Here is a 26,085-nt window from a genome sequence, read left to right on the forward strand (position 1 = left end):
GAGGCAGTGGCAAGCCACTTTGTTCTGGAGACTCTGACCGCAGTCCCGTGACAAGCAAGCACCTACCCGCCTGCCTGCCCTCCGGCTCCGCCACCCGGCACAGGCCTGCCTGCTGCACTGGAAGCTCCTCATCGTCTTCCCTCATCTGTAGGTGCGTGTTCACTGTTTCTTCTCTCCCATGGGACTAGGCCACAGTCGGTGGACTTTTGAGTGGTCCAGGGTGGATTGCTATTAACAAACGTATTTTCCACGCCCTGTGCGCGTGCGTGTGCGAATGCTGGCTGCAAAGGCAGGAGCCGCTCACTTTCAGGACAGAATGGAAACTTCCGGAGCCGTAGCAGCACTGGTAAGGCTTAGGTGCAGGTGCCCACACATCTTCTCCATTCTAGGACTTCTAGGTGGAGAAGCAAAGCGCTCACGGGTGCTTCCCCACGTGTGAAATGCTAACTCGTGTTTTCTGCTCCTCAGTTGTTTGTGCTGTCATTAGCTGGTGTTCCTTTACACATTCCCGGTAGGAGCACCAGCGCTTGTGAGGCGCTCGTGTGCAGTGAAACTCTTCTCTGCTGAGGCACACCTGCTCTTCCTGCTCCTTATGGGGTCTTTGCATGACCTTTTGACATTTAAGTCCTTAAGCCATCTGGAATAGGTTTTGTTCTTTTTTTCTTTGCGTATGACATGCAAGAGGGCTCCAATTTCATGTTTTTCAATAAAAATAAGTCTAAAAGAAAACAAAAAGCAAAGAAAATCAATATAAATAACCCTTTGCAGCTTTTCAGCTACCTAGCAAGCCACTTGTGAGGCCTACGAACGCGCAGGTATGTCCTTGGCTCTGTTAACTGTCCTTAGTCTACCAACAAGATGCTCAGAGTTCTGCTAAGGCTCCTCCCTCCTCCCCGCAGGCCTCTGTCTGTTGCTCCTTTGGGACAAGGGCTGTTGCTCATGGGCAGTAGGCCTCTCAGCAGAACAAAGTGCGCTGTGTGGCTGCAAAGCCTGCTGCTGCCGGAGAGGATTAATGAAATGCCCAGAATCCTAAGCTGCTCTGAACCCTGTGGGTTACCAGCTTGGGGTAAGCTGGCAGGTTTTTATGAGGTCTTAAAGGTGTCTCCAGATGGTAGATAGCAGCTGCTTTGATGTCTCTGGGATTCCTAAGTGTTAGATGCCTTCGCTTCCACTGATGATGACTGAAAATTTGTGTACATTTGCAACAACATGGACGACCTTGAGAGGTGACCTTGGCAGAAGGATGCTAAGTGAAGTCAGTCAGCTGGAGAGAGACAAGTGCACTTACCTGACTTATCTGACTGAAGAAGATAAGGCAACAAAGCAAAAGAAGAAACAAAAGCCACCTCTGCGAAACAGAAAGCGGGGGAGCAGAGGGGGCGCGGCTGGTTGAGGCAGGAACGGGGCAAAGGGGTGGGGTGGTGGAGGGACAAGAGTCAAGTGACCCCCCTGTCGGGTGTCCAGATGTGGAATCGTCCCGCCTGCAGCGAGCCCCCTATGGCGTTAGACACCAGCGCACCGGCCCACATGGGCTTGAAAGTCTTGTGGCGTTAACGGGTGTGGCCGAAGGCCAGTGAAAACGTCGGCTGCTGGAGGCCATCGGGTCGCCCCACCTTGAAGCGCAGGCGGCCACCGCTAGGACAGCGCCCGCAGCCCGCGCCTCCAAAGGACTGCGACCGGCCCCGCGCCCCGTCGGGCTGCGGGGCGGCGGGGGCGGCCCCGGCGGGAGCCTCCATCCGGTACCCGATGGGCCGGCTGGCGGGCCCGCGGGTTCCCTAGGCTCGCGCGGGCGCCCGGGGCGGGGGCGGGGGCCGGGGGCGGGCCGGGGCGGGCCGGGGGCGGGCCGGGGGCGGAGCTCCGCCCCCGCCCGCCCGGCGCGCCGCCCGCGGGGTGGTGACGGCCCGCCGCGTCCCCGCCGCGTCTCTGCCGCCGCCGCCCCGCAGGCCCTCGCTGCCCGGCCCGGCTCCCGAGCTCGAGATGACGCTGAAGGCGAGCGAGGGCGAGGGCGGGGGCAGCATGCGCACGGCGCTCTCCGACCTCTACCTGGAGCACTTGCTGCAGAAGCGCAGCCGGCCCGAGGTGAGCGCCCGGGGTGCGGGGCGCGGGGAGCCGGCCGGGATCTGGGTCTGCGCGGCGCCCCTCTCCACGGGCCGTGGCCGTCCGCCTCTCGGGCCGCGGGGCCCCGCGGGCCTGTCCCGGGGCGGAGGCGCGGTGGGTGCGGGGCTGCGGGCGCGGTAGCTCGCGCCCCAGCAGCCTTGGGCGGGGGAAGCGGCGGCGCGGGGGCGGGGGGGGGGCGCTGCGGCCTGGAAAGCACGCTTAGTAAGGTCACGGGAAACTTTGGGGGCCAGAGTCAGGCTGTCGATGGGCTTTGAGGACCCAGCCCCAGAGAAGCTGTGCTGGTCCCGGGCGGCGGCTGTTTGGGTCGGCCGAAAGGGCGGTCCTCGCCAGCTCTGCCCCGAAAGCGCGCACTCACGGGCCCTGTGGCGCCTGAGGCCAGGGGCCAGCCTCTGTGCATTTGTGGTGAAGCCTCAGACTTTAGAACCCCTGGATGGCCGTGAGGCGCTGGTACCCTCTGGCCTCAGAGGTGCCGGGAAGAGAGGCCTTCGCTGGGGAGGCGGAGAAGATCTGCGTGGAAGTCCCACCGCTGCCCACCCCGGCCCCGGCTCCTTGCTGCCGGCGGCATGGCTGCCTGGGGCTCTTGGGACAGAGATAAAGCCAGCAGAATTCTGGCACCACCACCTGGAACCGGTGGCCAGGGACCAGGAGTGAGTGTCCAGAGAGAGCCACGGGGCAAGCAGGGTGCTGCGGTGAGCGCCCTGGTCTCCTGGACCGCCAGGGCCAGCTGCCGGGTAGGGCTCCTGCAGGCACCACTTTGTCACGTTAAGTACCTAATAAGTGACTTCTCAGACATGTTTGCTGAATTAATAACGGGCTGAGGCCATGACCAGCACAGTGAGTTTGCTTTCTGCTTCGCCGCCTGCTTTCAGAGCCGCTGCTAGGCCGAGGGCACCACATGAACTGGACGGTACCACATGCACTGGACGGTGCTGCCGGGGCGTGGGGTGGCACCCCGCCGCTCTGCAAGCTGGGCTGAGCGCGCCCTTTTCCCTCCCTACCATCACCTCAGTTGAAACTTAACATGTGCAAAAATGTCTTCATTGAATTTATTTTGGGCAGCCTTACTGAAGTGTAATTAGCACACATTGGGTCTGACTCGCTCAGGTTTGGCAGGGCCCAAGTCCCGTCGCCCTCGTGCAGCTCCTTGGCCTAGGGCATGTGTCTCCCTGGCTGCTCCCCGACCCGTGCGCCAGGAGCCACCTGCTTCCTGCTGCTGCCCTTGTCTTTTCCAGTGTTCTGTGCCTTCTCAGTAGACGTTACCTGGATAGCAGGATCCAGCCTCCCAGTTAGCCCATGTATTTGGTGTCCATAAAGGATTTGAAGAAAGTGGACTCAGAAAACTTGCTGAACCCCCAAGTGAAACAGAACCCAGATTTGCGGAGGTGGCATCAAAGGGAGGCTCCCCACCCAGGAGGGGTGGCCTGATCCCACCCACCTGCTGCTTCTTTCTGTGCCTTCCCTTTCAGGCCCTCACCACCACCTCCGCCGCTGCCCACAGGACGCTCTGCCTGTCAGATGCTGTGTGGCCCCGGGCGCGCTGCTGGAGCTCTCTGTGCCTTGGGTGCATCTTCTCCATTCAAGGGACCTGCTAAGGGGGCAGTGAGTGGGGCACGTACCCCGCGCCAAAGCAGGCCCTCAGCACCTGCCCTGCCAGGAGCAGGGTGGCAGCAGCAGCAGCAGCTGCGTCATAGGGGTCAGAAGGTTAAGTCGCTGAAGGCTTTGTTTCGGGGCAGCTTTCTGTAAAAGTGCTACAGTCTCAAAACCCAGTTTCACTTCCAGTCTTTGTCCAAGCGCACTCTTGAAAAAGCCCTGCGCGCTTCCATCCTCGCAGAAGCCTCTGGCCGCACCCCTCATCCCTCATGGTGGTTCTTACCAGCACACATCAGCTTAGTCGTAAATTCAGTTTCCCTTCACTCCTGAGGCCGCAGCCTCTGGGTTCGGTCCCACACTGAAAAAGGAGCCCAGAAATCAAGTCAGGCGCCCCCTAAATATCTGCTCAGAAAGCCTGTGTCGCTTCCTAGACCTGTGTGGCCCAGGCCCTGACAGGCCTGGGCTCGGGCTGCAAAGCAGACAGGGCTGGTGCCGCTGGAGGTGCTCGGGGGCCCAAGGCAACTCAACGTCGCTGCGGACTTTCTGGGTTTGGGTGAGGAAGAGCTTTTGCTGGGTTTGAGGAGGGAATTTTCCCTTTTGAGATTTTTCTTTTCGCGGAAAGAACAATAGATGACGTGTCATCGGCCAGTTATCCAGTCCCCTTCCCGCTCCTTCCAGCGCTCTGGGCAGTCTCCCTTGATTTGGTTGGCCTGGCCCTTCCATACCCCCCTCCTTGCCTGCTTTGGAGAGGAGGGTTTCAGCCTGTAAATGCCACCCCTGCTTTACGCAAGAGCCTGCGCCTTTTCAATTGCGTCACTTCTCCGAACCCGAATCACATGTCTAAGGTCAAGATCAAGTTCTTAAAACCAGGGTTTTCCTGACCTTGGACTATTGACTTTTGGAGTCTGAGGATTCTTGGTTGTAACCGCCCTTCCCTCCACCTCTTCCATCATCAGCAACTTCTGGAGCCTTGGGCAAGTGTCCCCAGCGCGAGCCAGGCAGACCAGTGGCCCTTTCTTGGCCACCCCTGCCCCCAGCAGAGAGGCCCGAGGCCTTTCTGTGCACCAGTAATGAAGAATGAGTGTGTTTCCCAGATTGGCCGGGGGAGGGGAAGTGACCCCAGGGGTGGGGAGCAGGAAGAGGCGCTCTGAATTAGGGAACCAGAATATCACTTTTGTGGGGTGCATGTCTATTTTGTGATTCCGTCTTGCTTGCTTTTCCCTCAGTATGGAAATACACATGAGCCCTGTAGAAGTTTTGGCTGAAAGTCCTTGCAAGGCCTGTTCTGGACCCCCAGGCCCCATTTCCAGTGCCTTCCCCCATAGCACGTCGGGATAGCTGTGCGGAGAAGTGTGTCTGACTCAACCCCCACATCTCCCTGGGGGGATACAGGTCTCTGGGGGCATCGAGCGCCCACAGAGCTCGCCAGCTGGGTGAGGAGGGGGCTGGCTGCCAAGCCTGCCTTGTCTCCCTGAACTTCACGCTGCCGAGTTCTGCCTGGGCTGCCTTTTTGCGCGGGGCGGGGGGGGGGGGGTGGCTAGGGCACTGGATGGATCAGGCCTGGGGGAGGGGCCCGCTTAGCACTGTCCCCCAGCACTGGCGGGGCGAGCTCGCCTCAGCTAAGCTCCCGCAGTCTCAGCACCCTGGCTTTGCCCGCGGCATCCTGCTTTGCCCCACAGGGCCGTGGTAGCTCCGAGAGGCAGAGTGGGTGCCGGGGCCTCTGCCGTCGCGATGTGCAAGGCCTTGGCCTGGAGCCTGACAGTAGGCTGAACAAATGTTTGTTCTGCCCTCCGCGGCCCTGCTGGAGGAGGCCTGGACCCACTCGCCTGCGCCCACCCCGCCAAGTTTGTTTTTCATCCCAACTTCCTTTGAGCAACTGCTTCTGCCCTTTGAACCCCGCTGCAGATGCTTCCTCTGAGGGGGTTTGCCCAGCAGCACTTGGGAGGATTAAAGGCCAAGGAGCCAGCCTTAGGTGGGGGTTCCCCGCTTTCTGCCGCAGTCACTAGGGCAGAACACCCCCTCCTGCCCTGCCAGTGCCTCAAGTCCCTGGGAGAGGAGGGGCCCGGGTGCAGGCTGCGAGGTGGGATCGGCTGTTTGGGACCCTAATTGTTTGTTCATCTTCTGGGGTCCCTGCCCTTTCCTTGGTGCTCTGGCCCTGCGCGGGAGCACCGCCGACAGCCTCAACCCTGTGCCCCCACCTCCTATGGCTCCTCTCCAGAATTCCTGTGCCGCCCCCCCCCCCCCCCCCCCCGCCTCGGGCCTCACACAAGCTGCGAGGAGCTGCCCCCCGGGCCTGTGTGCGCGCCTGGCGAGTCTGCACACACAAGCATGCCGTGTCGCCGTGGGTATGGAGTGAGGAGGACAGGGACCTCGCTGAGGGCGCTCACGGTCGGGCGAGCGGTGGGAAGCGGGCCCAGAGCCTTCTCCTGAGTCACCGCAGGCCACCTCTGGGGGAGCACCATAGGGACTGTTAGCCACTGCAGGATGTCTGGATGGATAAGCACATTTGAAAGACCAATGCTTGGGACAGCGCCTCTCGCCCTGTGGGGCCGTGTGCCCGCCTCTGCTGAGCTGTGCTGAGTCGTTCCTTTCAGCGGTGCTGAGTCGTTCCTTTCAGCGGCGCTGAGCAAGAGCAGGGCCAGGCTGCAGGGATCTGCCTGCTCCCCCGCTTCCAAAGGTTGCTCTTATCCTGTGGACTTTCTACTCTGGCCTCCAGAACCGTGTGCAGGGCCCACCCCGCCTGGGTGGGCGTGCAGCATCATAAACACTTGACTGGTGCCACGTTGCGGCATGTTATAAAGTAACATGCAGACTTCTGGCCCCCTTGTCAGCTTATTCCAGTCAGCAGCACGCAGAAAGGTGACTGCTGATAAGGCCTCTAAGGCTTCTCCGCCCTGACATGACTGGCGATAAGACTGTTGAGAGTCAGCAAAGTCGGGAGACTTACTGCGCGCTCTGAGGCCAGAGATGAGGTTAGAGCAACCCCCCAGGCTGCCTGCCGCCAGCCCTTCCACGCCTGCTGTCCCAGCCCAGCTTGGGGACGGGGTGTTGTGCGCTGCCATTTCTCAAAGATGGGTGGCCTGGCCCCGCTGTCTGCTGCCAGGCCTCTTAGTACAGTGCTTTCTTGTGGCCCAAGGCTGCTGGTGACGTTATGCAGTCAGTCACACTAATACACAAGCACACGCTCCAGTAGGCTCACATTAACTGCAGTGTGCAAAGTACGCACTTGACATGGGGATGAAGTGTCGTTCCCACCACCTTGTGCCAGGAATCGACAGCGCTTGGCTGTGCGGGGAGCAGCAGGGAAGGACAGAGTGTGGGTGCCAGTGGTGGGGGGACAGCCTTGGTGGCTCCAGATGGTCTCCAATCTCAAAGAGAGGTTGGAATCTCGCAATATGTACTAAAAGCCTGAAATTATGCAGCCGAAAGAGAACTGGCTTGTGCCCTTGGTCTGTAACTTCTGCTTGCAAGTGTCAGTGATGTATTTGCCCCCAGACCTGGGGGCAGGGCCTCTGGTCCCTCCCCTTCAAGTCTTTGCTCTCCCAACTTCTGTCATATGTGTCATAATGCTCGTGACCCGTCGTGTTTGGGATGGCAAGAGGCCCAACTCTATTCTTTTCTCGGCCCCCTTTGCAACCCGGGATGGCCTCTCCTGACCTGAGCCTATTCTCCCAGAAAGTCCTAGAAATCAGTCATCACTAATGATTTCCACCTGTTTTCTTCATTTTTTTTTAAGATTTATTTTTTATTTATATAAGAGCTGGGGTACAGGCCAGAGGCACGGGAGGGTGAGAGGCTTCACCAGAGACGGAGTGGGGAGCAGAACAGGTGGGCTGACCCAAACACGCTGCTGAGGGGAGCAGCGGGCGAGGCAGGAGAGGTTTCCTGCGCCAAGTGGGAATCTCCCTGGCTGGTCGGGAATCGAACCCGGTGCTGCAGAGACTGCGGACAGCTTCTCAGCACTGCGCCACCAGGGAGGCCCTGTTTTCTTCATTTTTTGTGGCTTTCTATTTCCTGAGTCCTCGGACTCAGTTGGAATCCAAATCACGATTGCAGGGAAAGTCTGTGTCGCCAGAACAGACAGAACTGGGTTTTTGTAGGCTTTTATCTATCTGCGCGTGGAGAAACTGATGACAACGGTGGGCCACGTGCTGGGGTGCTGGGAAGAGTAGTGGGTGTCTCCAGAGGCGAGTTCCTCCCCAGATGACAGTGGTTCTTCTTTGTAGCCTGAGGGGTGATCCTAAGAGGTTTGACCTTCCCCTTTGGGCCACCCTCCTGGGGCGTGATCCCACCGGGACTTTGCCTGCCGTGCTGCCTGTGGCATGGGCCCTGTTGAGCAGACGCATTCCTGTTCCGCAGCAAACTCTGTGGACACGTGTGCTGCGTGGGGCGATGCCTCCCCATCCAGTCAAGTGAGACCAGATGCCAGACGTGGGAAGCCACCGGCAGCTCTTACTCGTTCTGCTCTTTCCACCGACAGACCGGGTCGCACCCGCTGAACGCCGTGGCTGAGGACATGCACACCAATGGGTCTGCGGCCCCCCGCAGCCCCACCCAGGGCCAGGAGGTGCGGAAGGTGCGCCTCATACAGTTCGAGAAGGTCACGGAGGAGCCCATGGTAAGGCCCCCCGCCACCTTGGCCCCGCCTCCTCCCGGCCCAGCCCCGCACAACCCCCCAGGCCGCCTGCAGTCCTGCGAGTTAATCCTGGGAAATGAGCTCACAGCTGCCCTCGCCTTGGTCGCAGGGCATCACGCTGAAGCTGAACGAGAAGCAGAGCTGCACAGTGGCCAGGGTCCTGCACGGCGGCGTGATCCACAGACAAGGTACGGGCCTCCCTCGCTGCCCCCTGTCCCGCGGTCCGGCCTCGAAGTTCCCTCTCAGACGGGTGGAGTCGGTGTGCGCGCCTGCGGGCTGCTGCCCAAGGGCTGACTGCTGGCGGGGACCAGAGTGCAACTGCGCCCTGGCGCGACTCCCGCGTCCACAGCGCTGCCTAGGAACTCGCTCGGTGGCGCGGCTCCCATGGACGCCGTGGGCTGACGTCTTGTTTCATTTCACGGCAGGCTCCCTGCACGTAGGGGACGAGATCCTGGAAATCAACGGCACAAACGTGACCAATCACTCGGTGGACCAGCTGCAAAAGGCCATGGTGGGTCCTTGCGGGCGCCTCATTTTCTCGTGAAATGTGTGCGCCTCATCAGGGCGCTGGGCTAGACAGCAGATGGGCTGTGGTACGGGGCACCCAGCCATGCTTGCCGCCTCGCCCACCCCCCGACCGGGACGAGGTAGCAGGGACCAGGGCCCCCGAGTGCCTACATCCCTGTCGATGCAGCTTCGAAAACACTCACAGCAAGGACAAGGTAGAGCAGCAAGGACAAAAAGAGATGTCAGCACCTGTCACTCGCCGCCACAGGTAGCCAGAGCAGCAGCGAGGCACCAGGAGAGCCGAGCCGTAGGGAGAGCGGCCTGGCCTAAGACACACATGGCCAGTGCTGACTGCCCAGCGCGCCCCCGCAACCTCACGCTGGGAGACGGCTTAGCAATCAAAACCGCAGAGATACCAGGAATCCGTCAATATTTGGAAATTAAATAACTCACTTTAACCCACAGGCCAGGAAAGAACTCCTCAGGGAAATTTAAAAGGTAACTTGAAATGAATGAAAAGGCCAGCCCACGGGTCAGACCTTGCGAATGTGTAAATGATGCTGTTCACGTGGTAAAAGGGGAGGCTTCTGGGGGGAGCGTCCCCACTGGTGGATGCAGGACTTGGAGTCCAGGCGCCCCCGACGCTGCTGCCTCCCGGTGGAAGACACCACCCCTGAAGGGAGCTTGCCCAAACACCGGCCGCCTCGCACGCGGACACCCAAGGAGGGCTGGGATCTGGCCCTCAAGCGTGGGGCTCCGAGCCTGCGTCACTGTGCAGACAGAAGCGGCTCTGAAAGCTCCTCTCTGGCATGGAGACCCCGCCGGGGTGGGCTCGCAGAAACAAGGGCAAAGTGGATTCTGGGAGGAAGGGGAGGCAAAGGCGGGAGCCCTGACAGAGACGACTGCGCGTGGGCCTGCCGGCCTCTCGATGGCCTCGCCTCTCGCCTCTGCATCGGCGCCGTGAGAGGCTCCCCAGATCAGCCTGAGCGCGGCTCTTGCAGCGGACTGCGGGGGCAACACGGCAAGGGGGGCGCCGGCGGGGGCGCGACGCCTCGCTCCGAGGAGCACGGGGCTTCGTGCTGCTTGGGGACGGCGGCTCCGGAGCCAGGCCCGGAGGGTGATTCCATTTGCTGGGTGGCTCAGCTGGGAGCCTTTTGGGGTCCAGTGCAGGAAGGGGGTAAATCATTAGCTGTTTTTCATTCGTCTTTGCACAAAGCGGTCCCTGGGCGGGCGGGGCTTATGAAACCAGCAGCCGCGCGGTTTTGTTGTCCTCACAATTTTTTTTCCGTTTTCTGATAGAAAGAGACCAAAGGAATGATCTCGTTGAAAGTAATCCCCAACCAGCAAAACCGGCTTCCCGCGCTACAGGTAGGGGGCCTTCTCTCTGGGGTGACAGAGAATTGGGAGCTGGGGAGTGGGGGTGCGGGAGTGGCTACGGGTTCATGTCCCGTCACAGATGCTGACTTTCCCGCTGTGTCCCTTTTGGTAAATGCTGCTTTTTGGGGATGGCCAATGTCATGGTGTGAAGCTGCTCCCGGCTCGACTGTGTCCAGTGGCTTGGCCGGGGTGTTTGAGAGACGCTCTGGTTGAGTCTTTGTTATTTCTTTCCTTCTTTCTTTGGCTTGCACCCCAAGTCTTCCCACGGGGAGTGGCTAGCGCCTAGGCGACCACAGTTGTCCTCCTGTCATCCTTGCCAACTTACGTTTCAGCTGGTGTGGGCTCCAGGGCCTCGGCACACCCGCGCTGTTGACCCCAGACACACCCTCGGGCGTGCTCGCACAGCTCCCCCCGACACAGCCCGGCGCCTGCCGCTCTGAGGCACCGCTGCTCTGTCACAGATGTTCATGAGGGCGCAGTTTGACTACGACCCCAAGAAGGACAACCTGATCCCTTGTAAGGAGGCGGGACTGAAGTTTGTCACCGGGGACGTCATCCAGATCATCAACAAGGACGACAGCAACTGGTGGCAGGGCCGGGTGGAAGGCTCCCTGCAGGAGTCGGCTGGCCTGATCCCTTCTCCCGAGCTGCAGGAATGGTGAGGGCTTCTCTGTGCTGCCCGCGGGCTGTTTCCTCAGGTGCCTTCTCTGTGATAGAAAACCTCTGGGGCTGGCACCCCCCCTCCCCCCACCGCGTTCTCCTCCTGTAGATTTCTGGGGCCAGAGTACTGAGCCCTTGGGCGCACCTCCAGGGGCACGGGGGCGATGGGCAGCCTTCTGGCCTCCCATCTGGTCGGCACAGCAGAAGGGGAGCTAGAAACTGGCAGTGAGCTGGGAAGGGCCACCTTGAAAGAAACTTGTAGAATCAGAGCAACGGAGGAGTCGGCACGGTTCTGGGAAGTGGGCTCTGGCTTCTAGACCATTCTCGAACAGAGCGCCTGCTGCAGGACTTGGCGAGACCTGGCGTGCGCAGGGGGCGCTGAGGAAGACCCACAGGCGGACGGGATCCCCGCGGCTGCGTCCCAGGGTCATGAGGCGTGACCTCAGCACAGTGGGGTCTCTTCCAGGGAACAGCTGCACGTACTGGAACGGAGCTCAGCTCGTTGGGGCTGTTGCTGCGGGCGTGTGGCCCGCAGGGCACAGCCGCTAGAAATGCGGGGAAGGAGAGTTGGGGGGGGTGCGTCGGGAGATGCTGAGAGACCAAGAGGGGGGTCTCAGAGAGAGACGCGGGGAGAGGGCAGGGCCCGGGGAGGTTTGTGTGGAAGGGAAAACGGGGTTCACCCGAAGGGCCCTGACCTGGCTGCGGCCCCACAGGCGAGTGGCGAGCATGGCCCAGTCCGCCCCGAGGGAAGCGCCGAGCTGCAGCCCGTTCGGGAAGAAGAAGAAGTGCAAGGACAAGTACCTGGCCAAGCACAGCGCCAGTAAGCCGCCCCCCACCCCGGCGCGCAGAGGTGCCCAGGGCCGGGCCCCGCCGGACACAGTCCTCGCCGGGCGAGTGCGGGATTCCGGGGCAGGGCTAGTTCGGGTGTTTTGAGGTAGCTGCACCCCGTTCTCCATAGCGCGCACGCCGACAGGGCGTGCTGTCCCGGAGAGCTGGCCCCGTGGGGCAGTCGTGGGAGGGCGACAGGGCAGGCGTTGCAGCCCAAGAGAGCATCGGGGCGCCAATGCAGAAAACACTAGAAAGCTCAGGGGTGGGCTGGTTCCCCGCACACCACCCCCAGAACTGAAGGCGACCCCTCGCTTACCGCTCCCTCCTCAACGCGTGTGGACGCGGGGCGCCCCCTGCCGGTCTGCCCTCTGACAGCGCTTCGCTCTGGGTCTAGTTTTCGACCAGCTGGACGTGGTCTCCTATGAGGAAGTGGTCCGGCTGCCCGCGTTCCGGAGGAAGACCCTGGTGCTCATAGGTACCTGACCTGGGCGTGGCCCGACACTGGGCTGGCAGTGGGAGGTTCCGGGCGGACGCTTTTTCTCAAGAGTGCTTACATCTGAGGGCCGTGGGGATCGGCTGGGGACTCGGGAAAAGTCCATGCGCTCTCAGGAGCGGGGCCTGGTCCCCGCCCAGCGGCCCCCTGCCCTGGCTTTACTGCGAAGCCATCCGTGGGAGGCTCCTCATCACCAGCGCCCCTCGGGTTGGGAGCGTTCACAGAAGCTTCACTTAGCTGGTCCCATCCCGCCAATGGCCGACCCGCCCCGTCACACTCCTGTGCTCGCCGCGGTCTCCCCTGCACACCCCGTCAGAATCACCCCAGCAAGCTAAGCTTTCTCCCTGCACAGGTGCCAGCGGCGTGGGCCGCAGCCACATCAAGAATGCACTGCTGAGCCAGAACCCGGAGAAGTTCGTGTACCCGGCGCCCTGTGAGTACCCTGTGATTTCACACAAGTGTTTGGTCATAAAAACAAAATGCAACTTGGAGACATTAGAATTGGTACCTGGGCCTCCCCGGGGGCCTCGGATCAGTCTCAGGCTATCCCTGCAACGCCTGCATCCATCCCCGGCCAGGGAGCTGCCCACAGGGCACGGCAGACCTCTCCTGTCTCCCCGCTGCTCCCCTTGGGAGTGGATTTCAGTCTGTCTGCCTGTTCTACTCCCCGCTCTGGCTCTAGTGGGTCCTCTAACCGCCCCCCCCCACCTCTGGCCTGCACCCCAGCTCTTCTAGACACAAAAAAAATTCAAATAAAATCAGGTTAAAAAGAATAGGTACCTGTCATCACCCACCACAGAGATCCGTGGGGGACAGGGCGGCGGGGGTTGGGGGGCTTCATTTCCAGAAGTGCCTCCTTGTGGTGCGTTCGTTCCCAGAGAGCTACAGCCATTGAGCCGACGCTCAGACACTGTCTCTGGGGAGGGGAGACGAGCTTTTCTGAGACCGGGGGAGGCGTGCGCTGAGGAGTGCGAGGCAGGAACCCGTGGGGGCATGGTGCAGGGGCACAGCCTGCCGGGCTGGTGGGCCGGGCTTCCAGCACGTCATTCAGCTCGTGCAGGGGCAGGGCTGGGGTTGCCCCATGGCCTTTGCCCAACGTCAGTTCTCACCAGACACCACGCGGCCGCCAAGAAGAACGAGGAGGACGGGAAGGAGTACCACTTCATCTCCACCGAGGAGATGACGAAGGGCATCTCTGCCAACGAGTTCTTGGAGTTTGGCAGCTACCAGGGCAACATGTTTGGCACCAAATTCGAAACAGTGCGCCAGATCCACGCGCAGGACAAGATCGCCGTCCTTGACATTGAACCCCAGGTACGCGGGCCGGAAGGCATGGGGGCGCCCGTGGGGCTCGGGCCGGAGAGGAGCCCACTCACTGCTCTGCCCCCTCTTCCCAGACCCTGAAGATTGTCCGCACGGCCGAGCTCTCACCGTTCATCGTGTTCATCGCTCCCACGGACCAGGGCGCGCAGGTGGGAGCAGGCTCGGGGGCTGTGCAGGTGGCCTCTGCTTCCCCCCAGGCCACGCCGCCTTGCCTCATTCGGGAGTTGGGGGGAACGAGTCAAATCACACATGAACCCGGGTACTGCGAGGACAGGTGGCGCTGAAATGCAGCTGCTGGGGTGGCTGTGGGGAGGGCTCTAGCCCTTGTTCCCCACACGCCCGCCTGCACCGTCTGTTGGGAAACCTCACGGGGGCCTGGGCTCAGCATCTCTGCCGGGTGCTGCGCAGTAGAGGAGACGAAGGTGCTGTCCGCTGCTCTTGGCCCTAAGGCGCTGGTCACCTGCACCCTCTTTGCTCACGACCCTCACCTTTTTCTTAGTGTCTTGAATTCTGTGTGAGGCTGAGCATCGCTTGCAAGCACCTTCAGCTCAGGCGTCTCTCGAGGTTCCACGGTGCAGCTATGCGTGGCTGCGGCTTCTAGGGGTGTGCCCAGTCCTTTCCCGGGGCTGTGGCTCTCCCTGTGAGAGATGCCCAGGTCAGCTGCAGGGAGCTGTCAGTCTTCCAGAAGGGTCTCATGCTTTGTCATTGGGGTTCCCTTGAGGACCCCTGAGAAAGGCGGTGTACTGGAGTGGCTGGGCTGTTAACGTTCTCAAGCAAGACCTTTAAGGTCAGAGTCTTTCAGCAGCTGATTTGGGTCTGAGCCGGGCCGGCAGGCTTGCTTGCCCCTCACTGGCCCGCGGGCGGTGCGCATCACCAGGCTTCTCTGTTCGCAGACTGAGGCCCTGCAGCGGCTGCAGAAGGACTCCGAGGCCATCCGCAGCCAGTACGCGCACTACTTTGACCTCTCGCTGCTCAACAATGGCGTCGATGAGACCCTTAAGAAGCTGCAGGAGGCCTTTGAGCAAGCGTGCGGCGCCCCGCAGTGGGTGCCTGTCTCCTGGGTGTACTAGGCTGCTCTCCGGCCGGGAACTGTACTCCCCGGGCTTTAAGACACACAGGGTCGCTCCAGCTTTTTCCTCAGCTTCCAGCTCTCTTCAAGTCTCCTACCTGGGCCCAGGGTGTCTCTCTTGATTACGCTGACTGTCCTGCTAATCAAACTCGGGGCTCCCTGTGCCCCAAAAGCCTGCGCTCCTTCACCTTTCATTACACTGGCTGTTTCCTTTGTCTTTCCTTTGGAGAAAGCATTTTTAACTGCAGCTGCTGTGCGCTAGGATGATGCCTGTTCTAAGCAATAAAACATTGGTGTGAAAATGCCAGTGGCCTCGGAGCTCTGCAAAGGGACACAGTGCCTGCTTTGAGCACCCAGGGGACGAGCATGGGTGTCCCATCTCCCTGTTCAGCAGCAGGCCTCAGCCTAGCGGGCGGAATGACCCCACCTCCCCCGGGGCGGTCTGCATTAGGAGACCCACCTGCGTGCATAAGTCATGTGAGAACAAGCAGGCCGCTCTGCAGCCGGGCTCCCCCTGCAGGGGGCTCCGTGAAGGCCACATGCACAGCCTCTTCCCTCCCCCCCACCCCAGCTTCCTCCACTGGTGGCCCAGGTGACACTGTCCTTCAGTCCTTTCTAGCCTCAGCCCAAGACATTTGCCTTCAGAACCCGCTCTGTACTCGAGGCATGAGGTTGTCCTGTCCTGTGCCAAAACCCACTGAAGGCATTCATTGAGTTCCCTGTATCAGCGATCCAGGACCCCGGCCTCAGGGCTGCGGCCCAAGACCCCACCCCCTGCCATCAAGGGTTCATTTTCCTCTTGTACCCAACTACACGGTTCTGGCGTTTACTCCACGCCGGCCTTCTGGTCGTTGAATGTCCCACCTGCCCAGTAGGTGAGTGGTCTCGCCCACCTGTGCCCTTCATCTAGTGTGCTGCGGGGAATGGGGGAATGCTGTGTCATGACATCGAAATCAAATTTCAGATAAGCCATACAGGTCCTGAGGTTTATCATCAAGATACTGTGTTCTAGCTCAAGGACTGCCAAGCCACAGGAACGCTTAAGAAACTTAAGTCAACTTTAATAAGTAAAAATTACAAGTCTTCTCCCAGCAATGAGTGATTTCTTCCTTTAAAAGAGGGTGAGAACGAGGGTACAGGAATGGGGGGGCTCCTGTCACAAAGCAGCAGGTACACAACGCTACGCATGAGTTGATGAAGCCGGGCCGGGGACCCACGTCCAGAAGGTAAACGGGAGGCAGCGGCGACCTCCGCACCAGACCCCGTCCTCACAGGGCAGCGGAGAGCTTTGTGCACCGGCAGCAACGTGCGGTGGCTGCGGCTCCGCTTCCTGGCAGGAATTGCACTGAGCAGACCCATTTCTACAAACTGCGGGGGGAGGGCGCGGGCGGGGCGGCAGTGCTGAGACTGGGGTGAGGCCCCCACTCCTGAGCAGAGAAGTCAGTGGCACCGAGCCGCCTCCACGCCCCCATCCTTAAAACAGGACGGGAGGGATGACCACACCGGTCACTCACACCGCCGGAGCGTCCCGCCCCGGGCCCGCCTCGCGCGCCCTGGCAGAAGGGAACCGGTTCTCTCAATAAGGCTTGAATTTCTCCTCGGAGCTGGTCGCTGCTCGGGGGACCCAGCTAGTCAGACACCGCTTCCGCTTTTATTCTCTTCTTCTTCTTCTTCTTCTTCATGGTGTCGCTGTCCTGCGGGGGGGAGGGGGGCGAGCACACGTCTGCCGCAGGAGCCCCCGCCTCTCCTGGGTCTGCAGCAGGGCCCCCAGGTCCCGAGGTGCCAGCTCAGTCCTGCGCTCGCCACCAGGCCCGCAGCAGCAGCAGCAGCAGCCCCATGCCACCCCCCGCGCCCCCAAGACCCACACGTCCTACGTACCCCCTCTCCTGGCACCCCGTCTCCAGGCCCATCTGCACTCTCAGGCGCTGCCTTTGCCTTCTTGTCCTTCTTCTTCTTTTTCTCCTTCCTGAGCGGCTGTGGGGCCACTGGAGCAGCATCCTCGCTTTCGCTCTCTCGCTTGCGCTGCCCAGACAGGCAAGAGTTAGCCCTTGGACAAAGACGGCTGAGAAAGGTGGGCCCACTGGTCTGCGGACCCCCACCCTGACAGACCCTGCCTGCAACCAGCAGGCCCCGCCCAGACCCCCGGGGAGCAGGCCGGAGCCAGCACACCAGTTTCTGGGCTTTGGGAGCCTGAGCCCAGCTCTGCCCCACGGGTCTCACACGGCCTGAGTGTGTCTCCGGTGAACACAAGGGCTCAGCTGCTCCACACTGACCCCGAGGCCCCACGGAAGCCCGTCGTGAACAGCGCTCACCTTTGCAGATTTCACCTGCTCAGCTGCCAGCGATGGGGCTTTGACCACATCAGCCGCCGCCTCTCCCCTCGCCGAATCGCTGAAAGGGAGCAGAAGCCAGGATCGTCCGTGTGGCCCGGCTCCCCCAGGGCGCTGCAGCCCCAGGTCCGGGACCCTATCTGGCATGGCTAGAGCCACTAAGGGGGACGCTGGCCAGGAAAGAGCCTGCCGCTTACTGCTCGCAAACAGCCCGCAGGGTCCTGAGAGCCAGACTAGAAAAGGGTCAAGTCTGCCGCACGGGCCCCGCTTCACATGGTCCGGCTCGGCGCACACCCCCCCCCCGCCCCCACCTGTGCCGACACGCCCTCACCTGTAGTCGACGTACTCCTGCGTCCAGGCAGCAGGGGTGCTGTCCGTGGCCTTGCCGTGCTTGTCCAGGAGGCCCTGCTTGATCATCAGCTTCTTCTGACTCGCCTGGTGGGCCAGCCGGCAGGAAGCGCGTGTTAGAACCGGATGCGCCCGCACCGGCTCGACAAGGCCCCCCCCCCCCCCCCCGGTTCCCCTCATGTGCTCCCTCCGACGCCAACAGTGGGCACAGTTCTTGCCACCACGGATTCTCCCCCTTTCACCTACACACGAGTGTGGGCTCAAGATTCCCTGGGGGCCCTTGAGGCACACCCCTGTATCACACAGGAACCTGAAGTGACGGGTGGGCCTGCCGGCCTGCACGCTCACTGCACGCTCACCTTCGGCCCCAAACCCCACTTCCGAGGGTAGGTGTCTCTCTCCATGATCACCCTCTTGATCTTGGCCACGATCCCGTGGTCGCAGGTGGAGATCACCGCCGTGGTCATCAGGGCTATGGCTGCGGGCAGCAGGGAGAGACGACGCTGACACCTGCCACCACCTCACACTGCTTTTCTTTTCTTTTTTTTGTGGGACCCTCGCCGGCGGCTGGGGAACGAACTGGTGCTGCAGAGGCTGCCCGCAGCCTCACAGCCCAGCGCTCAACCACTGCGCCACCAGAGGAGGCCCCACACTGCTTTTCAATAGCCACTGCAGTCACGGCGCTGCCACCTCAGGTGAGGGGCGCCCAGAGGCTCCCTCCGGGCAGGCAGGGACCCTCGCAAGTCCCGTCCCACTCGCCAAGTCAAAAAAATACCAGTAGGGACTGCCCCGGGCCTACACTTTCCAGCTCCCCGAAGACGTCACAAGTTCAATGAGTCATTCCTTCAACATGGCCAGACAGCACTGGAAGTTCACCAATGCTGAGATGCCTGTTTTTAGCTCAGGCAGGTGCCATCTCCGGGGCTGGCAGCCAGAGTGGCACACACAGGGAACAGAATACCCCCACACCCCTCGCGAGAGCAGCTGACCCCCAGCCAAGTCACCACTGCAGAGACAAGCAGCTCCCGGACTCGCTCGCCACGGCTCCATCCAGACACAGCCCGGGAGGCACAAGACCCCCGCCAGCCGGCGTGCTCACCCATGCAGATAGCCTCTCCTTTGGTGGTGATGACCACGATCTCCTGGTTGACCTCGATGCCGTCCTCATACCGTAGCACCCCCGGGAGCATGATCTTGGCCCCATAGCAGATGGCGTTCACCTGGGTGAGGGCGGCGTGGAGGCTCAGGCTCAGCCATGGCTCTCAGCCATGCCACCCCCACACAGGTAGACAGGGAGGAGGCCCCCCTCTGCACATAAAGGGGCTCAGTCACAGCATGCCAGTGCTCGTGCTACTGCTCACCCCCAAGACAGAGCCAGGAGACCCGGGCCACACAGCATTCACAGGCTGACGTGCAAGTCCAGGCCTGCTCCTGTCTCGGCTTCACTCACCTAGAGCTGCTGACCACACGCCTCCTGCTCTTTAAACTCAGCCAAGGCCAAGGTCTACGTCACGTTTATATCATTGCTACACGAGATTCATTTTTTTCAACAATTGTGCTTTGTTCTATCGTACCTTCTCAATTTTTCTTGCGGTCTTGTATTATAAACTGATGCTCCCAATAATCTGTCAACCCTTTGTACTACTGAAAACTTGAATATGATCAAACTATAATTATTCAACATCCGCCAATTTGGGTATTTTGTATTGTAGCTACATAGCACTGAACAAAAACTGATCAGGTCTCTACTGCAAACACCATCTTAATTTTTAAAAAATCACATCCTCGGGGCCTCCCTGGTGGCGCAAGGGGTTAAGACGTAGCACTATGAAGCTGTCCGCAGCTTCTGCAGCCAGGGAGCTACCCACATGGGGCAAGAGACTTCTGTCTCGCCCGCTGCTCCCCTCAGCAGTGTATTTCAATCTGTCTGTTCTGTTTCCCACTGTCTCTGGTGAATCCTCTCACCCCCCACACCTCTGGCCTGTACCCCAGTTCTTATACACATAAAATAAATAAATCTTAAAAAAAAAAATCACATCTTCAAATCATAATTCCCCAGTAGAAATAAAAAGCTATGGGGACCCCCCGCGTGGCACAAGGGGTTAAGACACAACCTATGAAGCGATCCGCAGCCTCTGCAGCATGAGTTTGATACCTGGCCAGGGAGCTACCCACATGGCGCAGCAGACCTCTCCTGACCTGCCCACTGCCCCCCTCAGCAGTGCACTTCGGTCAATCTGCCTGTTCTGTTCCCCACTGATGGTGAATCCTCTCACCACCCCCAAACCTCTGGCCTGTACCCCAGTTCCTGAATGCATAAATAATCTTTTTTAAAAAATGATAAAAAAAGAAAAAAGTAAAAATTTAAAAAATTCTGCACTACCTGGAAACTTACTAAATCACCACTAGAGAAGAAATGCAAAGTGAAGTAATTAAGTACACTCTTAAATCCTCAAGGACTCCTCCAGGAACAACGCCACGCAGCTAACAGACTCAGGCAAAAGGCCCAATAAGCGCAGCCTTGTGGCGGTGCTTTCAGCCGCTACGACTGATGTGACTGTAACGTGGCCCCTTCACTGCCGCTCCTAAAGAATTGCCATTTTCTCTCTGAAATCCTCTAGTCTGAACTTTTCTCCTCAAGATTTATTTATTTATGCACAGAAGAACTGGGGTGTTGGTGGGGGGTAGGGGGAGGATTCCCCAGAGACAGAGTGGGAAACAGGCGGATCTACTGAAGCACACTGCTGAGGAGAGCAGCAGGCAAGATGGGGGTCTGCTGCACCATGTGGGCCAGCTCCCTGGACGGCGATCTCAGGCCATGGAGGTGACAGCCTGAGACTCAATCCCTAGGCCACAGGGAGGCCCAGCTACTCTGAACTTTTTAGTCTCAACAAAAGTCCCTTTTAGAGCAATAATGTAAATAAAACAAGTTTCTCAGGCACATGCAGAACCGGGCCATGCGAGGGCAAATCTCACGAGCCATTCCTTGCACCTCATGCTCTGGGAGAACTGAGCAAACATTTAATTCACTTGCCTTTTTCTGAGATGGAATCACACCTGACATTAAACTTCTACTTTTAATTCAGGACATTTGTTTTTAATGAGAGCGTTAGTTTACATTAGCAACATGAACAGACTGCAGGGTCCAATCTCCGAAACCAGAAACAGAACCATCCACCTTAAGGCAGACTCGAGCGCAAACGGCAAGCTCTGGCTCGAAGCGCAATGAGGGCCTGAGTGCGCACACGATGCCCCGACAGGACTTAGCCACAACCTACCGCGCTGTCTTTCATGACCAGCCGCTTGTGCGACGTCAGCAGCTTCTCCAGCGGGTACACGACACGCCGCAGGTAGCGCTCATCCTTGTGGTTGTCATACAACCACTGCGCATCCAGCACGTCGTGCATCGTCACCATGTGGTCCTGGAAAGAGTCAGGCTCAGAGTCGCTCCGTGTCACCACAGCTGTGGTGGCCCAGCAGACCCCGACTAGCCAGACTGGAATGACTCGAGTCAGGTCTCCAGAACCTTCTCTGGCTCCCAAACTCACCGACAGACTCTGTAGGCCAGGAGGTGAACGAACAGAGAATGGACCTTCTCTCCCATCACCAATCCGAGCCCAGGGTTTCATGTCCCAAAGTTCAATTAGCAGAACAGGGAAGCTGCCCTGAACTGGACTCAACACTTTGGACACGGCCTCACGCGGAAAAGGAAGCAAGGCCCTGCAGGCGCCGCCCACCCAGCGTACCTTCTCGCTCATGACTCCAGAACGAACCCGCCGAAGCTCCTGCATCTGCCCGCCAACCCCCAGTAACAGGCCCAGGTGCACACACAGCGTGCGAATGTAGGTGCCAGCCTCACAGCTCACCCAGAAGATTCCTAGGACGGGAAAGTATGTGTTTTGCAGAGCAGACACGTCACTGGATGGGAACACAGAGCCAGTGACAAGACATAGGCCACGCCACACCATGGACCCAAGGCCTCTCCTTTTAACAGAATTCTCAAGAACGCGTTCTCTGGCCCTGTGTGCCACGCTGCCTTGGCTCCTCCCCGCCTCAGGACCCACCTAGTCTCCTCTCAGGGTCGTACTCGACCATCCTGCTCTCATAGATGGTCCGCACGCGGAGCTGCCGCTTCACCGCTGCAATGAGTGGGGGGCGCTGGAATAAGGCGCCCGTCAGAGTTTCTAGAGCCTGAAACCAAAAGAAAGATGCTGTGTGGACTGGCAAGCCAGACAGAAGGGCGCCCCTGGGAGTTTAAGGACACGAGTACTCTTGAAGTCACTCCTGATGTAAGACGCCCCTACCACCTCTGCATCCGTCTTCAGCACCAGAGATGCACAGCGCCGACCAGAACCTCGGCCAGGGAGACACGGCCGCCACTACCATCTGCCGTCGCCTGTCTCCAGATGTATGGGGGCTCAGAGACGCAAGGGGTCCAAGGCTGCCCCGCCCCCCCCACCCTACAGCACACTCACCCTAGAAAGCTGGGTCCCCCCTTCAATAGCATTGTGCAGCCGGACAATCCCCACGTACTCTTTGCCTGAAAGATGACAAGAGTGGTCAGGGGCAGCCGCTGGCTTTGCTGTGCTTCTCACAGGCCCACATGACTCCCCGCACATGCGGCAGCAAGGCCAGCTGCCCTTGCTTCAGCGACCCTGTGTTAGGCCTATCTCACAGGGCTGAGTGTCCCAGCACTGGGGTTGTGACAGGAACAGTCACAGTACCAGGTGCAGAGCCTGGCCAGGCCAAGAGCTCCCCAAATGCAAACAAGGAGGGCCCTTGAGGAGGCCCCCCAGGACCAGCTTTGCCACCGGGCTCACACGGGGACAGAAGGCCGAAGCGGATGTGGTCACTTCCGGAGCCACAGGCAGCGGTCCAATGAGCCGCCTCTGCCACATACCTGCGCTCTGCTGGGACTTCACCAGGCGCGTGGCTCTTTCAATGCACACGATCAAGCAGCCGGTCACCTTGGGGTCCAGAGTGCCGCTGTGTCCTGTCTTCTCCACCCGAAGTATCCGTCGGATCCAGGCCACCACCTCGTGGGAAGAGGGGTTGGAAGGCTTGTCGAGATTGATGAAGCCGGTCCTGAAATGGAAGACAATGGCTGTGCCGCTGGTGCTTCCTCCTGTGAGACTCATCAACACAGGCCCAAGCGCTTAGGACAAGGGTCTGAGACATGCTGGGTCCCAACACTTACCGGATATAGTCCCCAATCTCCCGCTTCAGAGGATTTGAACCACAAGGGAGAGGTGTATAGTGTGTCGTCCTTACGTTTAGCTTATCAAAGTTCTAGGAAGCAATGACACAACACCAAGCAAACTCAGTAAACCATTGTGACATGAGACCAGAGCGGACACGACGGCCAACCGTGACACGGCCACCCTTCCGGTGTGTAAAATGGGGTTTCGCTGCTAGGTGGTCATCACCTGCTACAACAGACCGAGCTGCCGTACGTGCAACGACTACCCCCCACCCCAGAATAAGACAACCTGATCACCCGTCCAGGGACCCTCAGGGGACTGTCAGCCTCGACCTCTGGTACAGAACAGAGGGTCCAGCACAGATGTTAGCACAAGGGTGACTCGCCGGCTCCTGCTCCAGAGGCTGCCAGCCCTGCCCTTCTCATGCCTGCTCCTTCCCCTGCCCACTCCTTTCCCCAGCTGACCCCCAGCCTGAAAAAGCACCCTTAACTGAATCCATCCTTCTCATCACCCAGTTTAGCCTTATCTTGTTGCCACAAACAGCAATATCTTGGTAACTCCCAAGCCTAGTGACGACCTTGCCTGATTCCAGCGTCCTACAACAGAGAAGCACAGACTTCTAGAAAGCACGAGCTGGCCAAACAGCCGCTCCACTGTGTTGAATTATATAAGCAAACCTCCTCCTTTCACTTCAGTTCATTCAGTGAAACGCTTTTGCCGATGGGTGTGTCAGCAACTTTTTCTTTTTTTTTTTTTTTTATAGAGGCATGTTTTATTTATTTATTTATTTGTTTGTTTGTTTTGTTTATACATGCACTGGGTACAGTCAGAAGCGCAGGAGGGTGAGAGAATTCACCAGAGCCAGAGCAGGGAGCAGAGCAGGCAGAAGGACCGAGGTACACTGCTGAGGGGAGCAGCGGGCGGCAGGAGAGGTCTGCGCGCCATGTGGGACCCTCCTCCGGTGGCCAGGGAGCAGCCGGGGATCGAACCGGCGCCGCAGAGGCCACGGGCAGCTTCGCAACCCAGCGCTCAACCACTGCGCCACCGGGGAGGCCCCTGTCAGCAACTTTTTCTACCCCAACCTTCCCTCCCAGTCTGAGTTAACGCACAGCAAATCATTTGTGAGACCTCAACTCACCAGTGAACCACCCAGTCCAATAGCCAGTGATTCCACAGGCCATTACCTACCAGACACTGAATTACCTCCCACAGCCCTCAGCTCAAATAAGAAAAAGTATCCCCAGCAAACAGAAAAGTTAACCAACCGGCCCCAGGTGACACACCGCCTTACTTAAGTGGTATGTCTCCTCAGCCCCCTGTTCTCAAGCACCGGGCAGTCCCCCTCCAAGTGGGACCCCCAAAATGGTTTAGTCTGCAATTACTCGTTCTGACGCTTTGTTTTCTACAATGGTGATAGGTATGCTGGAAATGAAGACAAAGGGGTCCTTTGGGCCTCCCTAGTGGTGCAAGGGGTTAAGACACAACCTACAGCCCCCCCTCCCCCCGCCCCGGTGGCGCAGGCAGTTGAGGGCAGCGCTGTGGGCCGGCGAGGGTCCTACATGGCGCAGCAGACCTCTCCTGTCTTGCCTGCTGCTCCCCTCAGCAGTGTATTTCATCGATCTGCCTGTTCTGTTCCCCGCTCTGTCTCTGGTGAATCCTCTCAGCCTCCCGCGCATCTGGCTTGCACCCCACTTCTTGTATAAATAAATAAATCTTAAAAAAAAAAAAAAAAAGACAACCTACAAAGCTATCTGCAGTCACTGCAGCTTGAGTTCGATCCACAGCCAGCCAGGGAGCTACCCACATGGCGCAGCAGATGTCTCCTGTCTCGCCCACTGCTTCCCTCAGCAGTGTATTCCAGTGGATCCGCCTGTTCTGCTCTCCACTGTCTCTAGTGAGTCCTCACTCCTAGTACCTCTAGCATGTCCCGCAGTTCTTGTATGCATAAATATATACTTAAAAATAAAATATTCTTGGGCCTCCCCGGGTGGTGCAGCGATTGAGCGCTGGGCTGCGAAGCTGCCCACAGCCTCTGCAGTGCCAGTTCGATCCCCGGCCCCCGGGCGAGGGTCCCACATGGCACGCAGACCTCTCCTGCGGTGCTCGCTGCTCCCCTCAGCAGTGTATTTCGTCGGTCTGTCTGTTCTGTTCCCCGCTCTGGCTCTGGTGAATTCTCTCACCATCCCACGCTTCTGACTGTACCCAGTGCTTGTATGAATAAATCTTTTTTAAAAAAATAAATAAAATATTCTTGGTCTGAGAAGCCTGGAGAAACACAGCTTTTGACCATCAGCAGGCACTTCCTCCACAAGGCAGGCAGCACTGAAGACCAGTGAGCCATGCTGGCTGCAAGGGCCTCGCACCGGCCTGAGGCAAAACACCTACCTTTAACAACAGGGGCCACTGAGATGTGTCTAACTGCGCCACTTTGGATTCAGGTTTGATAAGAAATTCTTCAGCATGTTGGATTTCCTTCCAAAGAACAGAAACGGCCATTAGACGTCCTGCCCGCCTCCCTGTGGTCCGTCTGCACCGCAGTGAAAAACAAGGCAGTCCACGCCTCCTGCCTGAGAACTCCAGGGGAGAGGGAATGGGGCCTGATGGAAGAGGCACCAATGTGGTGCCTTGGAGATAGCTACAACTATGGGGGGTGGGGGTGGGGGGACAGTTTCACTGAGGTTATAGCTGTGGGTCCACACAGGCTGCCGGGCTTGCGCCCACTCAGCAGCCCCCAGCAAACCCCAGCCAGTCCTTCAGCACCTTTCCGGTCACCTGTCACCTATGCCCCTTTCGGTCCTGCAAAACGAAAGACTTCCCTACTCACCGCTACGTCTTCTTCTGGCAAGGACTTCCGCTCCTTTTTCTTCTTATGCTTCTTTGGCAAGATAAAGACTAAAGAAAAGACAAACACGGCGATTGGGCATTTCTCGCAAAAATACAGGGCAAGGAGCTTAACAGTGAGGCGGAGAGCTGGGCGGTGGCGGGGAAGGTCTGCTGGCCAACTCCTGGGCGAACCCGGCGAGGAGGCCGGCCGCGCCTGCACGTGTCCCAGCATCCTGGTGCACCACGTGGCCGTGGCGGGGCCAAAACCCGTGGTCCCGGCGCTGGCCTGCGGGCCGAAAAGTCTGCGACTCGAGTCCTTGACTGTGCCGGCCGTCTTGAGGCGTCTAGAAGGCTGGGGACCCTCGGCCCGCACCCCTCGGCCCCTTCCCCGCCTGAAAGACCCGCTCTCAGTCCCCGCATGGAGGGCGCGGACCGCGGTGGCACAGGGCCGACTAGGTCTTCAAGCGAGGCGCGGGCCGGCGTGGCCGACGTCTTCCGACGGCGATCCGGGCCCCGAGGATCTCTGCAGCGGCTGGGGGCCCGGGCCTGCGGCGCCTCGCCACCGCAGGGGCCTCTCCCTTGCCCGCCGCCCCGTGCCGCTCAAGCCAAGGCCGGCCAACGGCCGAGGCGCCCCGCGCGCCGTCGCCGCGCCCCCCGCCGCGGCCCCCGAGCCGGCGGGGGCGCTCCTACCTTCCTCGTCCGCCATGATGCCCCGCACAGCGTGCGCGCCGCGTGGGCCCGAGCCGAGAAAACGGTGCCGCCGCCGCGCCGTCAGGCCGCGC

The 26,085-nt window shown here is 59.6% G+C and overlaps 2 protein-coding genes and 1 non-coding gene across 3 annotated transcripts; 1 reads left to right on the forward strand and 2 right to left on the reverse strand.

The window, feature by feature from the left end:
* Positions 1-1,941: 1,941 nt before the first annotated feature.
* MPP1 (MAGUK p55 scaffold protein 1) lies at positions 1,942-15,688 on the forward strand. The gene is given in 13 exon segments (XM_037511739.2): positions 1,942-2,079; positions 8,189-8,326; positions 8,454-8,532; positions 8,770-8,855; positions 10,151-10,219; positions 10,690-10,886; positions 11,602-11,708; positions 12,111-12,191; positions 12,562-12,642; positions 13,322-13,342; positions 13,345-13,523; positions 13,607-13,681; positions 14,426-15,688. Coding segments are annotated over 13 exon segments (1,392 nt in total). The 5' UTR covers positions 1,942-1,977; the 3' UTR covers positions 14,603-15,688.
* DKC1 (dyskerin pseudouridine synthase 1) lies at positions 15,619-26,085 on the reverse strand. The gene is made up of 15 exons (XM_037511741.2): positions 25,994-26,085; positions 25,305-25,372; positions 24,866-24,952; positions 22,477-22,568; positions 22,180-22,364; positions 21,755-21,819; positions 21,344-21,470; positions 21,026-21,156; positions 20,558-20,701; positions 18,379-18,499; positions 17,639-17,757; positions 17,263-17,366; positions 16,914-16,992; positions 16,480-16,623; positions 15,619-16,295 (listed from the first exon to the last, which is right to left on the reverse strand). Exons 1-15 carry the CDS (start codon positions 26,007-26,009, stop codon positions 16,230-16,232), a joined length of 1,548 nt encoding a protein of 515 aa, XP_037367638.1. The 5' UTR covers positions 26,010-26,085; the 3' UTR covers positions 15,619-16,229.
* Positions 20,835-20,969, reverse strand: LOC119246832 (small nucleolar RNA SNORA36 family). Its single transcript, XR_005125583.1, has one exon. It is a non-coding gene; the product is annotated as a small nucleolar RNA SNORA36 family (small nucleolar RNA).

The sequence above is a fragment of the Talpa occidentalis genome, unplaced genomic scaffold (assembly GCF_014898055.3).
Source record: "Talpa occidentalis isolate TD23 unplaced genomic scaffold, MPIMG_talOcc4v2.1 talOcc4.15, whole genome shotgun sequence".
In the NCBI taxonomy this organism is placed as follows: Eukaryota; Metazoa; Chordata; class Mammalia; order Eulipotyphla; family Talpidae; genus Talpa; species Talpa occidentalis.

What these genes read in the sequence shown, in the direction of transcription:
- DKC1 (XM_037511741.2), bottom strand. An exon ending in TGCCAGAAGAAGACGTAGCG is followed by an intron (nt 24,953 to 25,304) that starts GTGAGTAGGGAA and finishes GTTCTTTGGAAG; the next exon opens with GAAATCCAACATGCTGAAGA. An exon ending in CTGGAGTCATGAGCGAGAAG is followed by an intron (nt 20,702 to 21,025) that starts GTACGCTGGGTG and finishes GACTCTTTCCAG; the next exon opens with GACCACATGGTGACGATGCA.